This window comes from Stigmatopora nigra, chromosome 10 (assembly GCF_051989575.1).
Source record: "Stigmatopora nigra isolate UIUO_SnigA chromosome 10, RoL_Snig_1.1, whole genome shotgun sequence".
Classification (NCBI taxonomy): Eukaryota; Metazoa; Chordata; class Actinopteri; order Syngnathiformes; family Syngnathidae; genus Stigmatopora; species Stigmatopora nigra.
Window position 1 is genome coordinate 6,108,855 of NC_135517.1, and position 18,156 is coordinate 6,127,010.

The following is an 18,156-nucleotide window of genomic DNA, read 5'->3' on the forward strand; positions in this document are numbered from 1 at the left end:
CCATAGGTTCCCTACCCCTAGTATAGTATAAAGTTGTACATTTACATGTAACTGTGACTGGCTGAGCAGCAATCCATGGTGTCTGTAGTTCACTGGGATAGGCTCCATCACCCCCGCAACCCTTGTGGATTAGTGGTACGAAATATAAATGAATAAGAAGCAAACAGCTATATTTTCACCAATAAGCATACCTAGATCACATTGTTCTGTCAAAACATTTAATACTGTTTGTTGCTTTTTTCATTAGATCATAATGCACAACTAAAGCGTACATTATTATAAAAAAAAAAGGAAAATAGAGGCCATAGATCGAGGCAGGCCCCCTTCGCAGAGTGCTATGCACTTGACATCCATGCTTTTAGAAGTGAGATCAAATGTCCAAGCAATATCAGATTACAAAATAAAGTCACATGTTAATAAAGTCTGATGAATAATAGTTACTTTTTCAGAATTATACTTTAGTTTTTTAAATCGTCTGCCAGTTAATTTTATTCCATGTTCTTTAGTATTGACTGCATCCTCTCTTAGTTATTCCTAATTTGTCTGATTGAGCCTAATCACCGCTGAGCACAATATTAGGCTTCATACCTGCAAAAAGACAAAAACAAAAATTTCCACTCTGAAGTCTCCTGTAGGAAAATATCCCGTCGTTGCCCGCCGTCACATATGTCAGTCTGGCCCCCTGCATCGCTCTTTATAAATAGACATTCAGTCACATGGAGCTGCTGTGCTGCTGGTGAATATGTCCTGCCCTACAGGGGAGGTGTGACATTTCAGTACACCCTCAATCATATGACAGTGAACAGCAATATCCTTTACTATTTACATGAACCACCTTAACCACCTTAATTTTCCGTTTAAAAGAAGGACAATGGGAGTAGAACAAAGCTTAGTAGAAGGTGCTTTATTAATGAAACATACATTCCTTCACCGCAACTGCCTTCATCACATCACAACTACACAGTTACAAAACAATAGACCATTGATATAAAAAAGAATGTGTGCATGTATTGTGGTGACAAATGCAAAACACACGAGGCAACATGGGAATAGTCATGATTACTACTCTTTCAGAAACAGATTTATTTACCTCTGCTGGCACAGTGTGTTTGTTAAAATCTCCAGTGCAGTAAAAAATATAAACTATGTGGCAAATAAAACTTGATAGCAGCCTCAGTTTTGGAAATGGTGCATACAGTAAAAGGCCACCAGCATACCTGTCAACCTCGAACCATTTGTGATCTTACCAAATTTTGTTTTCGCCCTTACATATATGTATAAATACATGGAAAATCTTACCACTTTACTTTTTTGTAAAAAATCACGAACAACAAGTGAAAATGAAAGTAAACATAAACAAGGGAACAGGAAACGGAAATCACATGGTGAAAGTGTTACAAAACGAAATGTTTATCATGATCTTTTTTTTTTAGCCAATCAGAGGCGCCGGTACATATATCACTTGGCAGACATGCGTTTTTTAGCCAATCAGAGGCGCCGGTACATATATCACTTGGCAGACATGCGTTTCCGGGAAGAAACAATGGCGGATGGTGAAAAATGGCTAGAAAGTGCCTTAATTTATTTTTTTTTCTCAAAATCACCGTTTAGCGTACCATTTTCATGTGTACAGCGTACCAATATAAAAATGGGCTTTCAGTTGTACCAATTACGGCGAGAACGTACCAGTTGACAGGTATGCACCAGAGTACATGTGTGAAGTATGAAGTTTACATTTAAAGCTCTTCGTGGCACAGCCGTCATCACATTCAATTCGCTTTGAAAACTTTAGGCAAGCAAGTAGTAGTATTTACTTCAAAAAGTAGATTTACAGTTGTTCTGCAAAAGGTTAGCAAGATCTCAAGAATCTCAGTTAAAATAAATATAAAAATCTGACCTCAGATCTGCTAATAAAGTGCGCCAACATATTGGCATGCTGCATTTGGTGCGATCTTCATTTAAATTAAGAATATTTTACTTTAAGGGTCTTAAGGAGTTAAATGCATGTAAAGATATGGTCAAAGTTATTTGTCCTTTGGTCTAAAAGCAATGTGTGCTGTTTTTAATTAAATGTGTATTTTTTGAAATAACACAAGAAACTGATATGGCTCTGGCATTTTAAAGATTCTATCGTTTTTTTTTACACCCGTTTAATAGATATACAGTCGTACCTCTATGTACAAAATTAATTGGTTCCAGAACTTTTTTCGGAGCTTGAAACTTTTGTAAGTAGAGCTGTACTTTATATGTAAATTCCCTAATTCAATTAGTCGAGGTGGAAAGGTATGTAAGAGAGAATCTTGAAGCATGGATAGTGGTTGTTATGACAGCCAATTGAATTTAATTGAATGCTTTTATTGTCATTGTATGACTGTAGTATGTAGAAAACGTATCTTAAATGTACTATTTAATGTAATATTTAGAAGACTGCATATGCAGAACATTTATTGAAAAATGGTATTAACCATTTTCAGAATAAAGGCATTTGTTTAGACGTAAAATAAAACATTTTGGTCTATTATCTTAGTCTTTCTTAGCCAGTTTCTTGTGATATTCTCAGCTAAAAAAGGCCAAATTTTATCATGGTTAAAATAAATACCCTACTGTACCTACACACCAAACTGCATTTTGTAGATTGTACAAGGGACATAACATTCACTTTGGCTGAGTGGATACAAATAAATAGTAAACTCATTCACTCAAATAGTCGTATATATCAAAGTAAAGAAATACTAATGATAGTGTATACACAGCCTCACACAGCAAAGGACCAACCCTGATATTGGTGGTTTGTAGTCATGATGAGGATGGTGTTTTGTCACTAACAGCCAACTAGGTCACCGCCTCGCTGCACATTATCCTCAAACTGATGAATACACGCTAATCCAAACTGTCATCGTCACACTTGGCTGTGCTACCGATATAATGATGATTGTAATTGACGTTAGTTCTGAAGCTATGCAAATATTACATTTTAAGCCACTACAGTAGTGTTCAAAAATGATAAATATTGGTGGTACCAAAACTAGGAGGTTCCTTAAATACTAGATGAGTCCATCCATGTTTCAGTGCAGCAGCAATTGGATTATTGCAATTACTTCCCATGAGCTCCATGTCGAATAAAAAGGCAGAGTACAAGCGAACAAAAAGTACCATAATTGAGTTCGAATATAAGCTGACCAATGCTGCTACATTTTGCAGCTTTGGTGGACACTATTTTGTCAAAAGAGAACGTTAAATAAAAAGGGGCTGTGTTTTCAATTTAGCTTTGAAATAAGTCAAAACGTCATTCAATTTCACATTTGCATGGCCCTTTTCCTACTATACATTGTAGCCCCTGGTGGTGGATGCAGTTGGGATCGTGGCTCTATTTGATGTCGCAGCGGGCCGCTCTCGTCTGACGTATCTTTGTTTTCTCGCTTTAAAATTATCAAACAAACAAACAATTAGGACTAGCCTTAGTAGCTGTAATTCAACATATAAAATAGCCGGTTTGGCTATTTAATTAAGTTAAAGGGTAAAGCATACCTGTAGAAGACGGAATCATTACAGCCTAGAAAAAGAAAACATTGTTGCTATACTGACACATTCAAACTATTTATGCGTTGTGGAAAAACAAAGGACACTTACTGTCTCACTTGGTTGGAATATGAAGGCTGTAAGAAGATAAAATATATGCTCAATTGATTGATGTATTGTGATTTTAGGTCACATTACACTGGGAAACGCTTTTTGTTGAGTTAGGTCAGACGGCTGTTTTGAAAGTCATTTTTAAATACGGAATCCAACACTAATATGTCCGGTTTTTGAACAATTGGATCCCCATTTTCTTTAAAAAAAATTACTTTAACATACAATGTTATTTTTACAAAAAAGAAGATAGAATAGCATTTCAGCTTTAGGCACCCCAGTAATGTATTTTTATTTTATTTTTTTTAATTCTTTGTTTACATATATTGCAGAGGACTTTCATTTTATACATTTAATACAAAGCAGCCTCTCTGTATTTCTAGTGATAAAATTCTAAATAATACAGAAAGCTTAAAAACTAATGCAGTGAATAGTTCAGACCACATGAAGGAAATTTGGATGCTAAGAATTTGGAGCATGACTACAATTGTGAGACCGGGCTTACCTTTATTGCGACGGTAAAAGATATTGGGGAGTCGATGGGAGCGTTTGAGGTAGAAAAAGGAGGCCACAGAGAGGATCAAGAACAGGCTGATCAACAGTGTTCCGAGTAGAAGAGAGGCGGCCACCCCAGCGCCTCCTGCTCATGACATGACATAAAGCAGCATGAAAAATGGCCTGCTGCAAATGCCTTTTACGCGGGAGCCAGTGGCAGTAGCAGTAGTATAAAACAGATTTAAATAGAGAGGAATACGATCACTATAAAGGAATATAGCTTACCAATATTAGGCATTACAGTTGTAACTGTCGTGTGGTTTCTTCGGTCCATTGTGTAGTCTAATGAAGAGAGAATATAATAGTATAATAGTTTTAAAAAAAACACAAAAGTCCAAAATTGATGAATTCCCAAAAACATGCATGATAGCCTGGTTGAACACTAAATTGTCCCTTAATATTTCAGGGGGTCCATAGTTAAATCTTTATCGGATTAATCATTAAAATGTCAAATTCTAATAATATTTGACAATGACTTACTGTATGTGCAGGCTGTAATGTTCTCCAAGTCTACAGTGGAAGGCTCACACAATATGCAAACAATGTTGCTGCTCTCGAGGACACGAAAAAAGCATCCTGAAAAAGACAGAAAATCATAAAGCATGAAATATCCATTAGTAGAACAAGATGGATTAATTTCAGATACAAAGAGAATCACATAACTGTAATTGTCCTAACCACAGCAACATGCCATGACCTACTTCTGGGAACTTGGTAAACCAGCTATGAGACATTTTATGTTGTCACTATTCATGCAAAACCAGCACAAAATTCCGTGTTTAAGGTCTGCAATCACGGGTTAGGCAGTTGTATTCCTTCTTATTTAATCTCTGCTGCTTTTACTTTAGATTGTTTGTAACCACAATGGATTTAAAGTTAAAAAAAATACATTTGAGGTAGCTTGATGTAATTATATGTAATGTACATCTATACTCTTCATTTTAATTTGATCCTAAAACTGAAAGTCGGCACTCATGATTTACTTTCCAGGGCCACACAAAATGATGCGGCAGACCAGATTTGGCCCCCGGGCCGCCACTTTGACACACGTGAATAAGATTTTCAGCTAGTGGTGTATCTTGACTATTTTTCAATGCAAAAAGTGTGCCACAGCTCAAAAACGGTTGGAAAAGACTGTGTTAGAATCCTAAAAAAAAAAGATATGGCACCTGGTTCGCAGCGAGTGTCATTTGAACACGAGCTATTGGTCCTCTGTTTCTCACTGCAGCATTCCAGTGAGTTATGATGTAGAGCCTGTAGATAGAGATGACATAGTTGCTTTTGAGAAACCTGACGAAAAATGAACTAAGTACGCTAGACGAGTTCATTCATTTTCTACCTTGGTCACTGGTGTTTCTGGTCTGATGAGAATTACTGTAGTTGCCAACACCAAGAGGAATGACAGAGCCATATTTGAGCTTGAAAAACAAGAAAAACAGGTGGGATTCAGTCAAAATAATGATAATATTGCAAATTGTCTTTAAAGACAATGTTTTTTTTCCTAGTGGGGGTTAGTTTTCTTACATTTTAAATTGCTGTGCACTGCAAAAAATGTGTGAAGTTCTAATAGTTACGGTTTTATGTTGAGCAATATAAAAAATTAGATCATTTGTAAATAATAACTTTCAGGAAATTTAAGTGAAGTTGGAAAGTTTTCATTACAGTGTGTATTATGGAAATTTGCAGGGGTGGTAGAAAGGAAGGGGGGGGGGGTCTTCATTTATCATATTCATACCTCGTTTTTTATTTTATTTTATTTTCTAACCTGTCCATGTCAATAACGCAAGGTGAGAAGCAGAACAGCAACACCTGTTGCAGATCTAGAAACAGAATACAATATTTGTGTGTGCAAGGGCCTCCAAAACAGTAAATTCATGCCTATCTAAATTCAGAACAAATCATCATTATTTTTGGAAATATGGATATTATCACTTATTACTGTGATTTAAAAAAAAAAGTACAATTCGTCCCTAGATCGCGAACAATAACTCATTAGATAATTTTTCCCACTTTAAATTTGCATTTCACCTGTCAGTGCTAATCTGACTGAGCAATTAAAATTTAAGATTATATTGATGTCTCTTGGATTTGATCGGAACAGCAGATCTCAAACCACACGAGCAGCTGCGGCTTGCGAAATCTGCCGGGATGTCACTCACCAGCAAAACTGTTGATCCTTGCCAGGATCAAAATCCAGGCTTAATTCAATCGACGTCTGATTTCATCTGTCCAAGATGACTGTGATTTGCGATCAGATTTATCAGCGACACAACTCCGTAGTTCCGCCTGCCATTAAACGCAAGCACCTTGCTCATTCATCTTGTCAACATCCGTGTGGGAACTTTCACAGTAAAAGCACCAACACCATATTATTTCATATTTATATACATATCACTATTAATTGAATATGGATTAGCCTTAGTTAGAATAAGGACAAGGACTTTCGCCCGTATAAAAAGGATGAAGACAATTTACTCCGACAGTACCTGAACGCAACACGTCATTTCTGTCTTGTTACAGTTCTTTGGGCGGCTATTTCAAATGTGATTATCGTTTATTTATCGCAAATATAGTCACCCTAAGTCCTTTTGATATCATTTTTTACGTCAAGTACATGAAGCAAGAATATAAGTGTACATGTCCAACTATGAGTTACAGGTTTTTATGAATCATGAGGTTTTGGGTATACTGATAGGTGTTTGCTAACATAATGCTAACAACATGTTAATCCACTGAAATTGAAAAGCTCAAACCTTGAAAAGATTATTATTATTATTTATTTAGAACTGAATGAGGCTAAAAGATGAACCACACAGCGAATCTAAAGGAATTGCTGAATAAACAGCCAACGGGAAGCAGGTGAGTAATTTACTTCACTTGATATTTATTAATGTAGTCAGTGTATATTGGAAAATACCATGTAATTCACTAAAACTGAGTGGTTATGTTCTTTAATATGACTCTGCAATCTACAGAAATCCAGCCACAAGCTTCACAGATACTCAGTTTTTCTTTGGTTCCCAGTTCTGGATGGATTCTCAAAGGAGCTCTCAGGAAATGAGTTTGTTTTCCAAGAACTCTCAACAGAGTTCACAAGAGGTAAGGCCATATAGAACCATATCATTCCAGAATTGGTGGACATTTTTGCCATGGTGATTCTATGTGAAGTCATTCACAAGCAAAACACTAAAGATTGTCCTGAGAACTAACATACAAAAAAAAAACAAGGAAAAAAGGCTAATATTTGAACTTTTATTTGAATTTAACATATTTTTTCTTTCCTTTTAGTGTAGTGACCCAAAGGTTTCAGCCCGTTATCGCTCCAAACCCCTCCTGTTTGGAGACCCAAGAGACAAAGACATACTTTTGGACACATTTGAGGAGGCAAAGAAAAAAGCAAAAGAAAGGAATGACAGGTAATGTTCCTTTCTTTATTCCTTTGAGGTAATAAACACAAATCTTTAAAATACATTTTATTAAATAGTCTTTTTGAACTCCTACATTTTCCTCTTCTATTTAAATCTATAGTATTTCAAATGTAATACTCATGGAACACAAACACAGTCAGTGTTAAACATAGCCTATGTCACATGCAATGTTTTTCCCCCCCAGTGAAATTATTGCCAAAGAATGCCTTCAAATTCGGGAAACACTGACCAAAGTGAGTAAATACTAATTTGTATTATTTAAGTGATTTTTGATTTTCCTTTTTTCTACTTGTTCTACAATACATTTCAGATCCAACAACATGTTTCCAACACAGAAGAAAATGCAACTGTATGCCAAACCAGCCTCCAAATGTTAAGCAATTTGTCATCAACACGTATGTTACATTCAACTGCCCTGTAAAAGCAAAAAAAAACAAATTATGTTACCAAATAAGCACCAGGCAGGCAAGCGTTTTTCCTAACCAGCAGATGGGGCCGCTTGCTCACGGTTTAAATTGCATTGCTTCTGACTTGTTTACATTTTTGAATTGGCAAGACAGAAAAGGGAATCGTTTTACACCTGTCATTGACTTGTGCTTTTCATCCATTCAGTGCAAAATGTAAACAGTATCCAGAGCCACATTTCACAGCAGTTTGAAGTGTTATTAAACACAGTGAATTCCCAAAAACAGACGATGACAGAATTGGGTGAACGAGTGAAAAAGGTAACCCTTGATGTATGCTATTTGTATTATTACAATAATATACACTTTCCATGAGTTAATACTGTCTTTTATTCAATTTCCAATAGAATGAAGACAACGGCTTAGAGCTTGTTACAAATATGCAAAGTCACGTGGAGTGTCTACGACTTGAGCAAGAAAAAGCCCATTTGAAGCAAGCAAGCATGATTGAAGAGGCATTACAGCTGCTCAATGCCTTAGTTTCAGAGCAGTCAGGTAAGCTCAAACCTATTAATGTAAGTGACAAAGCCATGCAAACATCACCGGGACAAGACAAACAGACCCAAACGGGGCAGAGTTCCTCTGCAGCAGGCATTGACTTATCTACTCTCGATTGGGCCGTCACAATGAGAACCAAAAAACCAACGAGTATATACAGAAGGAGACCTCTAATCCGACAGCGTTCTAAGACCACTGTCAATGATGAAAACAGTCAACCTATGAAAATGTGCAGGAAACAGGAAAATATTTCAAGACCTTACAGAGATAGAGATTTTCCAGAGAGTTTACTACAACAAAGCCCAAAGGCCATATCCAATCCAGGACGTATAATCACCCCTCTCAGCTGCTGGTCTCAAGAGAGCAGCAGCCCTGAAAGCATGAAAAAAGGCCAGTCCATCACAGACATACTGCTAACCAGCTCCAGCTCAAGAGATGGCCTTTGGCAGATGTTGAACACAGATCACGTTTCAGATACTTTTTAAAAGGCAATGTGGAATACAAACGTGATACATTTCCAAAAAAAAAGGACATGAAGAAAAAAACTTTATTTTCCATTAGTTTGAAAGAAGTAACACATTTAGTTTACCTCCTAATTTATCTTGAATTTCTGCTGTTACTCACCTTTGTAAATGAAGTGTCACTCATAGGATCAATTACATTCTAACAGTAACAATATTATATGTATTTAACATGAGAATTCATTAAAGGTTTGTTAAATTGGATTGTGTTCTTCTTTCAGGTAGAAACTGAGGGGTACAAACAATTGGTAATTATAAGGTGCATGTTTACTACAAAAATACTAATACAATCATTTCTTACTGTACTGCATATATATATAATGACTTCATATCGATAATGTCGACATTGGTACTGATCAGCCCATTCCAACTGCAGCATTAAGCAAAGCCATGCGAAGGTTTCCAATTATTAGTTCCTATCTCAGCCGCACCAATCATACCTTATCTAAAAAGTGCAACAATGCATTTGGTGTAGTTTAGTACAATAATTTTGCCACAATCAGTTCCTGTCTTTCTCTTTTTACTGTTGGTCTGAGGGGGGAGATATTAGTCCCCTTGGATTCAGACTTGCTACTAGGCAGACGTCGTAGTTGTCATGCATCAAAGCACGCCGAGCAACCAATGTCCATCGGTTCTTCCAGGGGTTTAGTTCCAAGATGTCTTTTGTTAAATCATCGTTACGGTCTGAGAATTAAAAAATAGAGAGGAAAATACCCATGACAATATGTTATGTCCTAATTATATTCAGGACTAGGGTTACAAAAGATCAGAGTGGAGTAACTTTCCCATCTTGCATTTCTGTAAGAATTTATTCAGTCTCCTTGACTGCTTTCTTGTTATGGCCACCTTGCTTTTTTACAAATAAACAAAATGCACAGAAGAAAATTATGCAGCACCAGCCAAAGTACAGCTTCATTGCTGCTTCTTGTAAAAAAAAAAAAAACTCATGTCATTTTAAAGAGACACAAGTTTTCTCATCAAAACTGTTGTTTGTTCGGTCCATAATTTAGAGGGAAACTCAGGTTCTACAGTGATGGTTTAAAACATGGCTTTTGTAACACCAGCCCTGCAGTTATAAATTGCATTTTGATATGGGCAATAATCTTACCTGCTCCCTTATAGTATCCACACACATAAACCTTTCCCCCCACAACACCAGCATTCGAGGCATTTGTGTGCAATGCCAGCTGTGCACATGGTAGCGAAGGTCCATCCCTCCAACAATCCCCGTCTGGGTTGTAGATCTCTACAGCATCAAGACAATGGCGTGATTGCCCTCGGTCCACACCCTCACATCCAATACCACCTATAGTATCAACAATAGTGCCATTGTGAAAAAGCAAAGAACCATTAGTTTGCTATTATACCTTACCTCCCATTCTAAATCTTACCCATAACAAAGATTTCTCCATTGAGCACAACTGCACTACATCTGTATTTTGAATACTTCATTGGAGCCAATGTTTTCCACTTGTTTATGGTTGGATCATACTCAAATAGGCAGTTACTAAGGCAGTCTGGCTCATCATCCATTCGGTGTGACTGGTTGGTTGAGAGGAAGAGAAAGAGAGAGGACATGATGAAGACCAGCAAGAATTATAAATTAGATGTAGTGGTCTAATCCAGTGGTCCCCAACCACCAGTCCACGGACCGCTATCGGGCCAGTCCGTCAGAGTAAAAAATGTTGAAATTTTGCCATCAGAAAACTAACATAGATTGGAAGTATTACTTAAATGATAAATTAGCATTTTAATGTGATCACCAGAGAGTTTTAATATCAAGAAAGTGAGTAATTTATTACATTTTTGTACTGTTTTTGTGACTTTCCACCCCTTTGCAACCTCTACTTTTATATATATTTGAGCATTAACTTTTTTTTGTTATACCTGTGGTGTTTTACCTCCGATGACATACAGACGATCCTTCAGTGTGACCACATTGTGATAAGCCAGGGGAATTGGTAAAGGAGCAGCACTCCTCCAAGGTCCTCCCCGTAGAGGCCACCGTGCCACACTATTAGTGATAAGAAGCTGGTTCTTCAGCTTCATCAGCCCACCAATCAGATATAAGGTTTCGCCCAAGGTACCTAGCCCATAAGAATCACGATACTCTGCTGATGTCAGATGTTCCCAGGTTCCTTGGGATTCCACTTTGTATCTGGCAAACCAAACAGCAATAAGTGCCAAACTTTGTTTCACAGTTTAATTGAATACCCATGATTCCTCTCACCTATAAAGCTCTACATCCATTTCCTTTTTTCGGGACATTCTTCGAGCACCAGCCTCTCCTGACACTATAATGTCATTTTCTTCAGTGACAACCCCTGCACATACATAACCTAAAGCTTCTCCATATCTAGGTGAAGTTATGTAGTATGTTCGATTGGTTGATGGGGCATAGCAGAAGCTACGTTCGCTATAGTTGCAATATCTTGACCTAATTCCATTGCTGTCATTACCAATACAGAGCAGCAAATCCGTAGTTTCCATCCCATAGCGCAACTTAAGTTGACGTGGTACTGCAGATGGATGCAGTTGTAGATCTTCCAAAGCTTGGTTCATAATCTCCATACTCTCAGCATCAGAGAGCAAGGCTGTATTCCTTTTCATTGTCTCTTTTAAATAGTCTGGATGGATTAATGGTAGGCGAACTTTACTGAGAAGTTCAGGAAGATGCTTACTACGTACTTCTCTTTCCGCCTCAAAACTGTGTTGGGTCCATTGAAGAACCAAATCTAAAATAGTTTCTTCTCTTGAAATATTGAGGTCATCTGAACTGATCAGCTTTCCTAGATGATAGGCCTCCAGCTCTAAAATTTCTTCATTCTGGCACACTTGGACAAACTGTTGCCTCAAGAATCGCTGAGCTTGATCGGCTAGTTCCTCTGCACCAAGATCTCGGGCAAAGTAAAACACACCCAGGCAGTTAGAGGCATCCATGTTTTCAATCATATGCTGCTGGCACAGATTAAATACATCATCCATCTGAAGCAGAAAGGCTGTAATCGAGAGTCCTTGCACATTTGCGTTGGCGATAGGAAGATCTGAGGTGTACATGTAGTTCAGTAGAAGAGCTAAGCTATCTGCAGAGGTGTCGTGAAGAAATACTTCTCTGTCGTTGCACTCACGGAGTCCACATGTAAACATTGCACGAAAATAAGGGCTGAAGGCAGATAAAACAAGTCTGTGACAGGGAAAGCTTGCCCCCTCAGCAACTAACACTACATCTGTCAAGTGCTCCGTTTCCCTCATCTTCCTTACTTGCTCAAGCAGAATTAGTCCATGTTTGGAAGTAAAATCCATCTTTGCTTCAAGATTTAAATGTTAAAAGTACATGTGTAAATACTTGAGATTGGGGGACCTCTGGAAAAGAGAAGTGATAATGTCTGAATAAATAATCATTACATTTTGTAGTTTAGCTCAAACTATACAAAGCGTATTAATTGAGGAATCTGCTTTTGGAAAAGTTTATTATTAAGTTTTGACCGAAGCAAACTAACGATTCAGTAATATGATTTAAGCAGGCTGCCAATATTCTTAATATAATCAGATACTTCAGTTGACATCCTCATATTTCCAAGTAGACTTGATAAACATGCAATTGATTGACTTGTTCAAAAAGATATGGCCTTACCAAATTCATTAGCTTTTCTCGCTCAGAAGAACATTACACATCTTGGTTCTTCATCGCACAGCATGTTATTGCATTCGGCAGAGAGTCTGAGTCACTACAGAAGGAAAGATATTTAACTCTGCCACTGTTCTGGGCCTCTGAGCTACTGCCCCTAAAATAGACTGTGTTTTCATAACCTAGATCAGTTGAGGGTTATAGTTGAGTGGTCCGAGGGGCTTTAAAATGTTACTTCATGTACGCTGGACACTATAATTCAATTTGAGAATCATGTTATTTCATTATGTATATCGTTATTTGTTCAAATTTGGAGTTTATTTCTCTCATGAAGATCCCCCTGCAATGATTGCAATGAAAAGTTCACAGTGCCGACTCAAATTTCATGGTTGCTCTTTTACACTCCCAGTAGAGTGGAGGCTTGTTTTGAAGGGAGTCATTGCAACAATATTTTGCAAAATTTTACATGCAGATGACAGATGGGACATGAATCATCTTGCCTTTTCAAATGGGTAGATATTTTTAAACATTGCCTGTCACACTGCTTTCTGAAAATTATTGCCCACTATTGTCTAAACTTTAAGATGACAGACACGGTTTATTAGACTTACTATCGCTTCTGAATGGAAAATGAGCATGCTTGATAAAAAATACAATACAAGACAGAGACATTTGATTTAATTTCATTTGGGAAATACATGTAGCAACAATAAAAATGGATCAAAGACAAGGCAACATGCGTTAAACTGAGTGTGTTTTTTGGTCATTGCAACAATAAATTATTCTCAAAGGTTTTCATTAGCAGTCTCAGTTAAGTGCAATTTTATAACAACATCAAAACATGTGCAGCTAGTAGTTCATGCAAATGGTTTCTACAGTTCCCTTGGAAGGACATTTTTAGTGCAACATTCCCGAAATGGGACATCTAACTAAAACCCAGTCAATTCAATAAATAACATGTTAACAAAACGTGAGGAGAAAGTGCCTTAAACGTTGCATAAAACCCACTGTGACCTCATTCCCTGAATGAATGTTGTGGTCGCCCACTGTGTTCTGTGCAGGACAGTGGGGAGAGGGAGGGGCTTGTGAGCTAGAGCTACAATTCTTCATGGTTATTGGAATTTACTGTCAGATCTTCATCATCTTCATCCTCTTGCTGATGGGATACCAGCTGCTCGTAGCGAGCCTGGCGCTTGTAGTCTGGATCAATGTTGATCCATTTATTGGCAACCCACTTAGTGCCATGGGTTACAACACAACCTCCATGCAAAGCATATTCATCCTGCTCTCCCACCCACCCTGCAAAGGAAAAAAAACAACACTATTGTTCCTAATGAGGATAAAACAGTTAAGAAAATTAGATGAGATGTGATATAGACAATGAAGCTTTTGTGAATCTCAGGGATGGAAATTGAAAGTCATTATGTACTGTACCTCTTCCGTCCGAAAGGTAGTTGTACCACAAAACAGCTTTCCCTTTGGTTGGTTTTACTCTTAGGTTACTCTTGTCGCAATTCCTCCTGGTGTCCATGAGATCAACATCATTCTGAATAAGAGACTTAAAAAATATACACATATACACACAATTAGCTACGAAGGGCTGTCAGTGATAAAATAAAACATGCATGGTAGGCTGGATGAACATTCTAAATTGTCCCTACATGTGAATCTGGGTGTGATTGGTTGTTTGTCTCTGTATGCCTTTGTAATTGGTTGGGCACCGCATTCAGAGTGTACCCTGGCTACAGTTTGCTGGGATATGCTCCAGCACCCCCGAGCCAATGGTCTTGGCAGCATTTTACTTGTGCGAAAGATAATCCTGAATTGAATCCTAGTTAGCCATGGTGAGTTTTCCTTCCTGTCACATGCAATTACTGACAAACAAAAAAGCTCAAGCAACAATGAAAGACATGCACATCACTCTACTTTTACACAAATGTGTTCACATGACTATATTTGCAGACAATTACGCACCACTTCTTCAAAGGTCCTGTTGTCTGCAACAGGGAATGCGGTCTCCCCGCCCCCTTCAACAGAGTTCAGGTAGAAGAGAACAGTGATGTACCTAAGTGTGCGACACACAACTTTTAAAAAACCTCGCACAAATAACACAATGGTTCAAACACACATGAACAAACGAGTAACATAAACCAGCATGCTGTTGTTGTAAATGTGGTAAAAAGACAATTGGGATTTCAAATGATTTGGCAATTAGGCCCCCCAAAAATGTCTGTGCACAAGCCTGAAAAAACACACTTTATGTCTAATAAATAGCCATTAGTCAGACCTGCAAGATGTTTCGAAAGGGGTGGAGGCATTAGCTGCGAGGCGCGTGTGAGTACAGGCGGTTTCTGGATAGAATGGCCCACTGTCGTGATGAGCGTGGTAGTGCCCGCCCTCTTCATAGCGAACCACCTGCAGCGGCTCACTTAAGTCCACCAATGTAGTCGGGAGACGTGTGAGGCGTGTCACCCTTAAAAAAGCAAATATTTTACTTATTCCTTGCCCTGTTTTGTTAGATTAAAAACCGCCAACAAGTTAGGGATTGTAAATGGTGAGACTAACTGCAGATTGAAACTTTTTGGTTGAATTGCAACAAAAGCAGGGTTGCACCACATTTCCTCCTCACCTCTTTTTAATGTTTTGAAGAACTTGATGACTTCCTTTCCCTTGGTAGAGCCAAGTATGTCTACTGTTCCTCACCAACTGGCTCCTTTTAACCCCCTGTTGCATCAAAAAGCGCTGGAAGGCATCGGGACTCAGGAGCTCGAACTCTTCTAAATTTAGCAAACCTGCAGCAAATTTTAAAAAAAATCCTCAGAATATGATGGAATTTGGTGTAAGGTATGTGGGAGTCTGCTGGGATAACCTCAGAACAACCACCACAACCCTTACGAAGATTCACAGTACGCAAGATGACTGAACACATGAGGTCTGGTAACATTTTAATTATTCTGCCACATCCAACCTTAAATCATTAATTTAATGTAATACTCATCCAATGATATTACTGTAAGAATGGCTTCTTACCATTGCCATCTTTGTCCGCGTTGAGACCAGTATAGATCTCTTGCAAATTCTCCGGCGTAAGCCAAATGCCATCCCGCACTCGTGAATGGGTCAGAATCTGTCAAAGGCAATTGATTGGATGAGTTCACAACTATGAACAATGACACACCAAAGGCAATGTTGCATTCACGAGCCCATAGTGACATACACCTCATGGAGCTGCAGTTGTCCATCCTGGTTGATATCAAGAAGGTTAAAGATCTCCTCTGGACTGAGGTTGAGTTCTTTGGCCAACTCCTCCTGGCCATCTTGCACCATCAACTGACTTTCCATTAGACCTTTTAACTGTGCCAGCTGCATCACAATACGACACTCATCCTCTGACAAAAACTCAGGGATTTCTGCGGAATGACAGAACAATGTAGCTTGCTTTCATCTTTGAATGATCAAGATTTTACATTGAAAAGTTCACTTGTTTTTATTCACTTTGCCAATGTAATCGAGTATTTAACGTCTGAACTCCAAGAAGCAAAAAGCAACAAATCACTAGGTACAGAGAAACCTCATCTAATCTCATTTTCTGAACTGCTTTATCCTCATTAGAATCCTGGGGGGAGCTGGAGCCTATCTCAGCTGACTCTGGACCAGAGGCGGCGGACACCCTGAATCAGTGGCCAGCCGATTACAGGTACAGAGAAATTTCTACGTCAATACAGTACAGTACATGTTAAAATTTTCATTCATTTATTATCCATACTGCTTATCCTCACAAGGATCGTAGGGGGTGTTTACTAATCTAATCTAAATGATACTATTCCTTGGACATTCTGCATCTAAGGATTAGGCATTTTACTTCTAAGTTTCCTCTCTGCACAATTTTCTGACTAAAGATTCACTGGACCGTCTTTGCTGGAGGACATTTGACCCACTTGACAATTTGCTTATGCATTGCTGCTTCTGTTCCTCCAACAGATGCAGTTATGTCATCTGCACTTCATAATATCAGCATTAAATTAGGTCAAATGTGCAAACAAACACTTTTATTTGTGGGAAACATTACAATGTTCACTCAGCCTGTTTTTAGGATGTGGCAGAAAACCAGACTACCAGGAGAAAACCCACATATGCAAACTCTCCGCAGTAAAGTTTGGTCCAGGGATCGAGGATTGCCGTTAAAACCACAACAAATAATAAATAGTAAAGATTGTTCTATGATGGTTAAACATGGACGTGCCAAACATGTGCACTTTGTTGGCGCCGCTGGTATGATTTAAAAAGAGTGCTTACCAAAGAGTAAAGGTTTCAGACTCAAAGTTCTCATTTCGTGGACTTTACCGGGCACCAATGACACCTTCTGCACATGTCCCACCTGCCAGAGAAATAGCGGCATGTAGGTGAGTGCAGAATAATTATAAGAGATAGTGACGCTGCAGGGCAGAACAGTAATCCCTCGAATATTGGGGTTAATGTAGATGAGACATGATAGTGGAAAAATCGCAAAGTAGAGTCACCCCTATTCTGCTTACGAGTTTCAGCATGGATTCTCACATTTTTATGAACTTTAAAACATTTTTCTTCTGTTCTGATTCCCAGTAACAAGTGGAAGACAAGGGACTGGCTCTCACTTGCAAGTTTCAGTGTGCATTTTCACATTTTTATGAACATTAAGGTTTTTTGATGCACAGTTGAAAAGGTGCAAATAAGTGAATTTGCGAAAAGTGAAGTCGCGATAATCGAGGGAATGCTGTACAGTACAGAGTACTCACTCGAATCCCCTCGATGCGCGGAAGGGAAATGTCACGCGGCAAGGATGCCTTGAATGGCGGACGCGGCGATTGCGAGTTCCGCCTGTCGCTGTTCGAGCCATCGTCATAAGGAGGAGCCGGCTTGGCATCCTCTTGCCCGCTGCTGTAGTGCACGTACAAGAGCAGGGCGATCACATTGATGATGTAGACGTGGAAGAACACCATCACCACCACGAAGTACGAGCGGGAGCACACACTGGTCGCCTTCGGGCCGGGGAGGCGCTCGCCGGGCGGGCGGCCGAGTCTCGGGGGCGCGCTGTCGGATGCGGTTCTGCTACTGTCCGTCCTCTCCTCCTCCTTGTGGGTCATCACGGAACTCTTGTGGGGGTTAACGAAGAATCAGCCGCCAGGTCCATCTGACAGATCAGTGTAGCATTTGGACACCAAACGCCATTAGTGATCTGTCAGCGAATACTACTCGTAGGTCGTAGCTACTAGTCACTAGTTTCTACCGCAGTCTGTTTGTTTACAGTGTAAAGCGAATTGGTGCAGTGTAAACTTTACACTGCACCAATTCGCTTTGGCTGCAAGCGGAATGCGCATCCAGCACTGCGATGGTTGGGGACGCGCCCCCCAAAACTGGACAGCGTCAATGCAATCACGCACCAGAGTTTTTTA

The 18,156-nt window shown here is 38.9% G+C and overlaps 4 protein-coding genes across 6 annotated transcripts; 1 reads left to right on the plus strand and 3 right to left on the minus strand.

Moving 5' to 3' along the window:
- Window positions 1-884: 884 nt before the first annotated feature.
- c10h1orf159 (chromosome 10 C1orf159 homolog) lies at window positions 885-6,544 on the minus strand. 2 transcript variants are annotated; one of them, XM_077727294.1, is made up of 11 exons: window positions 6,345-6,544; window positions 5,951-6,005; window positions 5,525-5,603; window positions 5,355-5,439; window positions 4,666-4,761; window positions 4,411-4,467; window positions 4,136-4,270; window positions 3,631-3,656; window positions 3,529-3,553; window positions 1,713-3,419; window positions 885-1,217 (listed from the first exon to the last, which is right to left on the minus strand). In XM_077727294.1, exons 2-10 carry the CDS (start codon window positions 5,956-5,958, stop codon window positions 3,322-3,324), a joined length of 609 nt encoding a protein of 202 aa, XP_077583420.1. In that variant the 5' UTR covers window positions 5,959-6,005; window positions 6,345-6,544; the 3' UTR covers window positions 885-1,217; window positions 1,713-3,321. The 2 variants fall into 2 exon arrangements, with proteins under 2 accessions (XP_077583420.1, XP_077583421.1); XM_077727295.1 differs by lacking the exon at window positions 5,951-6,005 and having other exon boundaries at window positions 6,345-6,543.
- Window positions 6,545-6,580: 36 nt separating this feature from the next.
- ccdc36 (coiled-coil domain containing 36) lies at window positions 6,581-9,300 on the plus strand. Of its 2 annotated transcripts, none has more exons than XM_077727292.1 (8): window positions 6,581-6,728; window positions 6,970-7,044; window positions 7,161-7,284; window positions 7,474-7,601; window positions 7,798-7,846; window positions 7,924-8,008; window positions 8,226-8,338; window positions 8,425-9,300. In XM_077727292.1, exons 2-8 carry the CDS (start codon window positions 6,989-6,991, stop codon window positions 9,058-9,060), a joined length of 1,191 nt encoding a protein of 396 aa, XP_077583418.1. In that variant the 5' UTR covers window positions 6,581-6,728; window positions 6,970-6,988; the 3' UTR covers window positions 9,061-9,300. The 2 variants fall into 2 exon arrangements, with proteins under 2 accessions (XP_077583418.1, XP_077583419.1); XM_077727293.1 differs by having other exon boundaries at window positions 6,654-6,818.
- kbtbd12 (kelch repeat and BTB (POZ) domain containing 12) lies at window positions 8,448-12,856 on the minus strand. The gene is made up of 6 exons (XM_077727290.1): window positions 12,731-12,856; window positions 11,327-12,459; window positions 10,984-11,254; window positions 10,488-10,638; window positions 10,205-10,402; window positions 8,448-9,780 (listed from the first exon to the last, which is right to left on the minus strand). The coding sequence occupies exons 2-6, from the start codon at window positions 12,397-12,399 to the stop codon at window positions 9,617-9,619; spliced, it is 1,857 nt and encodes a 618-aa protein (XP_077583416.1). The 5' UTR covers window positions 12,400-12,459; window positions 12,731-12,856; the 3' UTR covers window positions 8,448-9,616.
- Window positions 12,857-13,386: 530 nt separating this feature from the next.
- Window positions 13,387-18,006, minus strand: p4htmb (prolyl 4-hydroxylase, transmembrane b). The gene is made up of 9 exons (XM_077727252.1): window positions 17,500-18,006; window positions 17,021-17,102; window positions 15,944-16,134; window positions 15,755-15,851; window positions 15,354-15,516; window positions 15,012-15,197; window positions 14,699-14,789; window positions 14,159-14,282; window positions 13,387-14,023 (listed from the first exon to the last, which is right to left on the minus strand). The coding sequence occupies exons 1-9, from the start codon at window positions 17,845-17,847 to the stop codon at window positions 13,821-13,823; spliced, it is 1,485 nt and encodes a 494-aa protein (XP_077583378.1). The 5' UTR covers window positions 17,848-18,006; the 3' UTR covers window positions 13,387-13,820.
- Between the last annotated feature and the right edge of the window lie 150 nt (window positions 18,007-18,156).

Excerpts from the sequence above, each read along its gene's own strand:
- c10h1orf159 (XM_077727294.1), bottom strand. Across the intron at positions 4,468-4,665 it reads CATTACAGCCTGCACATACA|ACTACACAATGGACCGAAGA; the intron begins GTAAGTCATTGT and ends TCTCTTCATTAG. Across the intron at positions 3,657-4,135 it reads CTTTTACCGTCGCAATAAAG|CCTTCATATTCCAACCAAGT; the intron begins GTAAGCCCGGTC and ends ATCTTCTTACAG.
- ccdc36 (XM_077727292.1), top strand. The coding sequence starts at position 6,989 with ATGAACCACACAGCGAATCTAAAGGAATTGCTGAATAAACAGCCAACG. Across the intron at positions 7,285-7,473 it reads CTCAACAGAGTTCACAAGAG|TGTAGTGACCCAAAGGTTTC; the intron begins GTAAGGCCATAT and ends CTTTCCTTTTAG. Across the intron at positions 8,009-8,225 it reads AAGCAATTTGTCATCAACAC|TGCAAAATGTAAACAGTATC; the intron begins GTATGTTACATT and ends TCATCCATTCAG.
- kbtbd12 (XM_077727290.1), bottom strand. The coding sequence starts at position 12,399 with ATGGATTTTACTTCCAAACATGGACTAATTCTGCTTGAGCAAGTAAGG. Across the intron at positions 11,255-11,326 it reads ATGGATGTAGAGCTTTATAG|ATACAAAGTGGAATCCCAAG; the intron begins GTGAGAGGAATC and ends TTGGTTTGCCAG. Across the intron at positions 9,781-10,204 it reads TGGATACTATAAGGGAGCAG|ACCGTAACGATGATTTAACA; the intron begins GTAAGATTATTG and ends TTTAATTCTCAG.
- p4htmb (XM_077727252.1), bottom strand. The coding sequence starts at position 17,847 with ATGACCCACAAGGAGGAGGAGAGGACGGACAGTAGCAGAACCGCATCC. Across the intron at positions 17,103-17,499 it reads CGCGCATCGAGGGGATTCGA|GTGGGACATGTGCAGAAGGT; the intron begins GTGAGTACTCTG and ends TTTCTCTGGCAG. Across the intron at positions 14,283-14,698 it reads ACAGGACCTTTGAAGAAGTG|TCTCTTATTCAGAATGATGT; the intron begins GTGCGTAATTGT and ends ATATTTTTTAAG.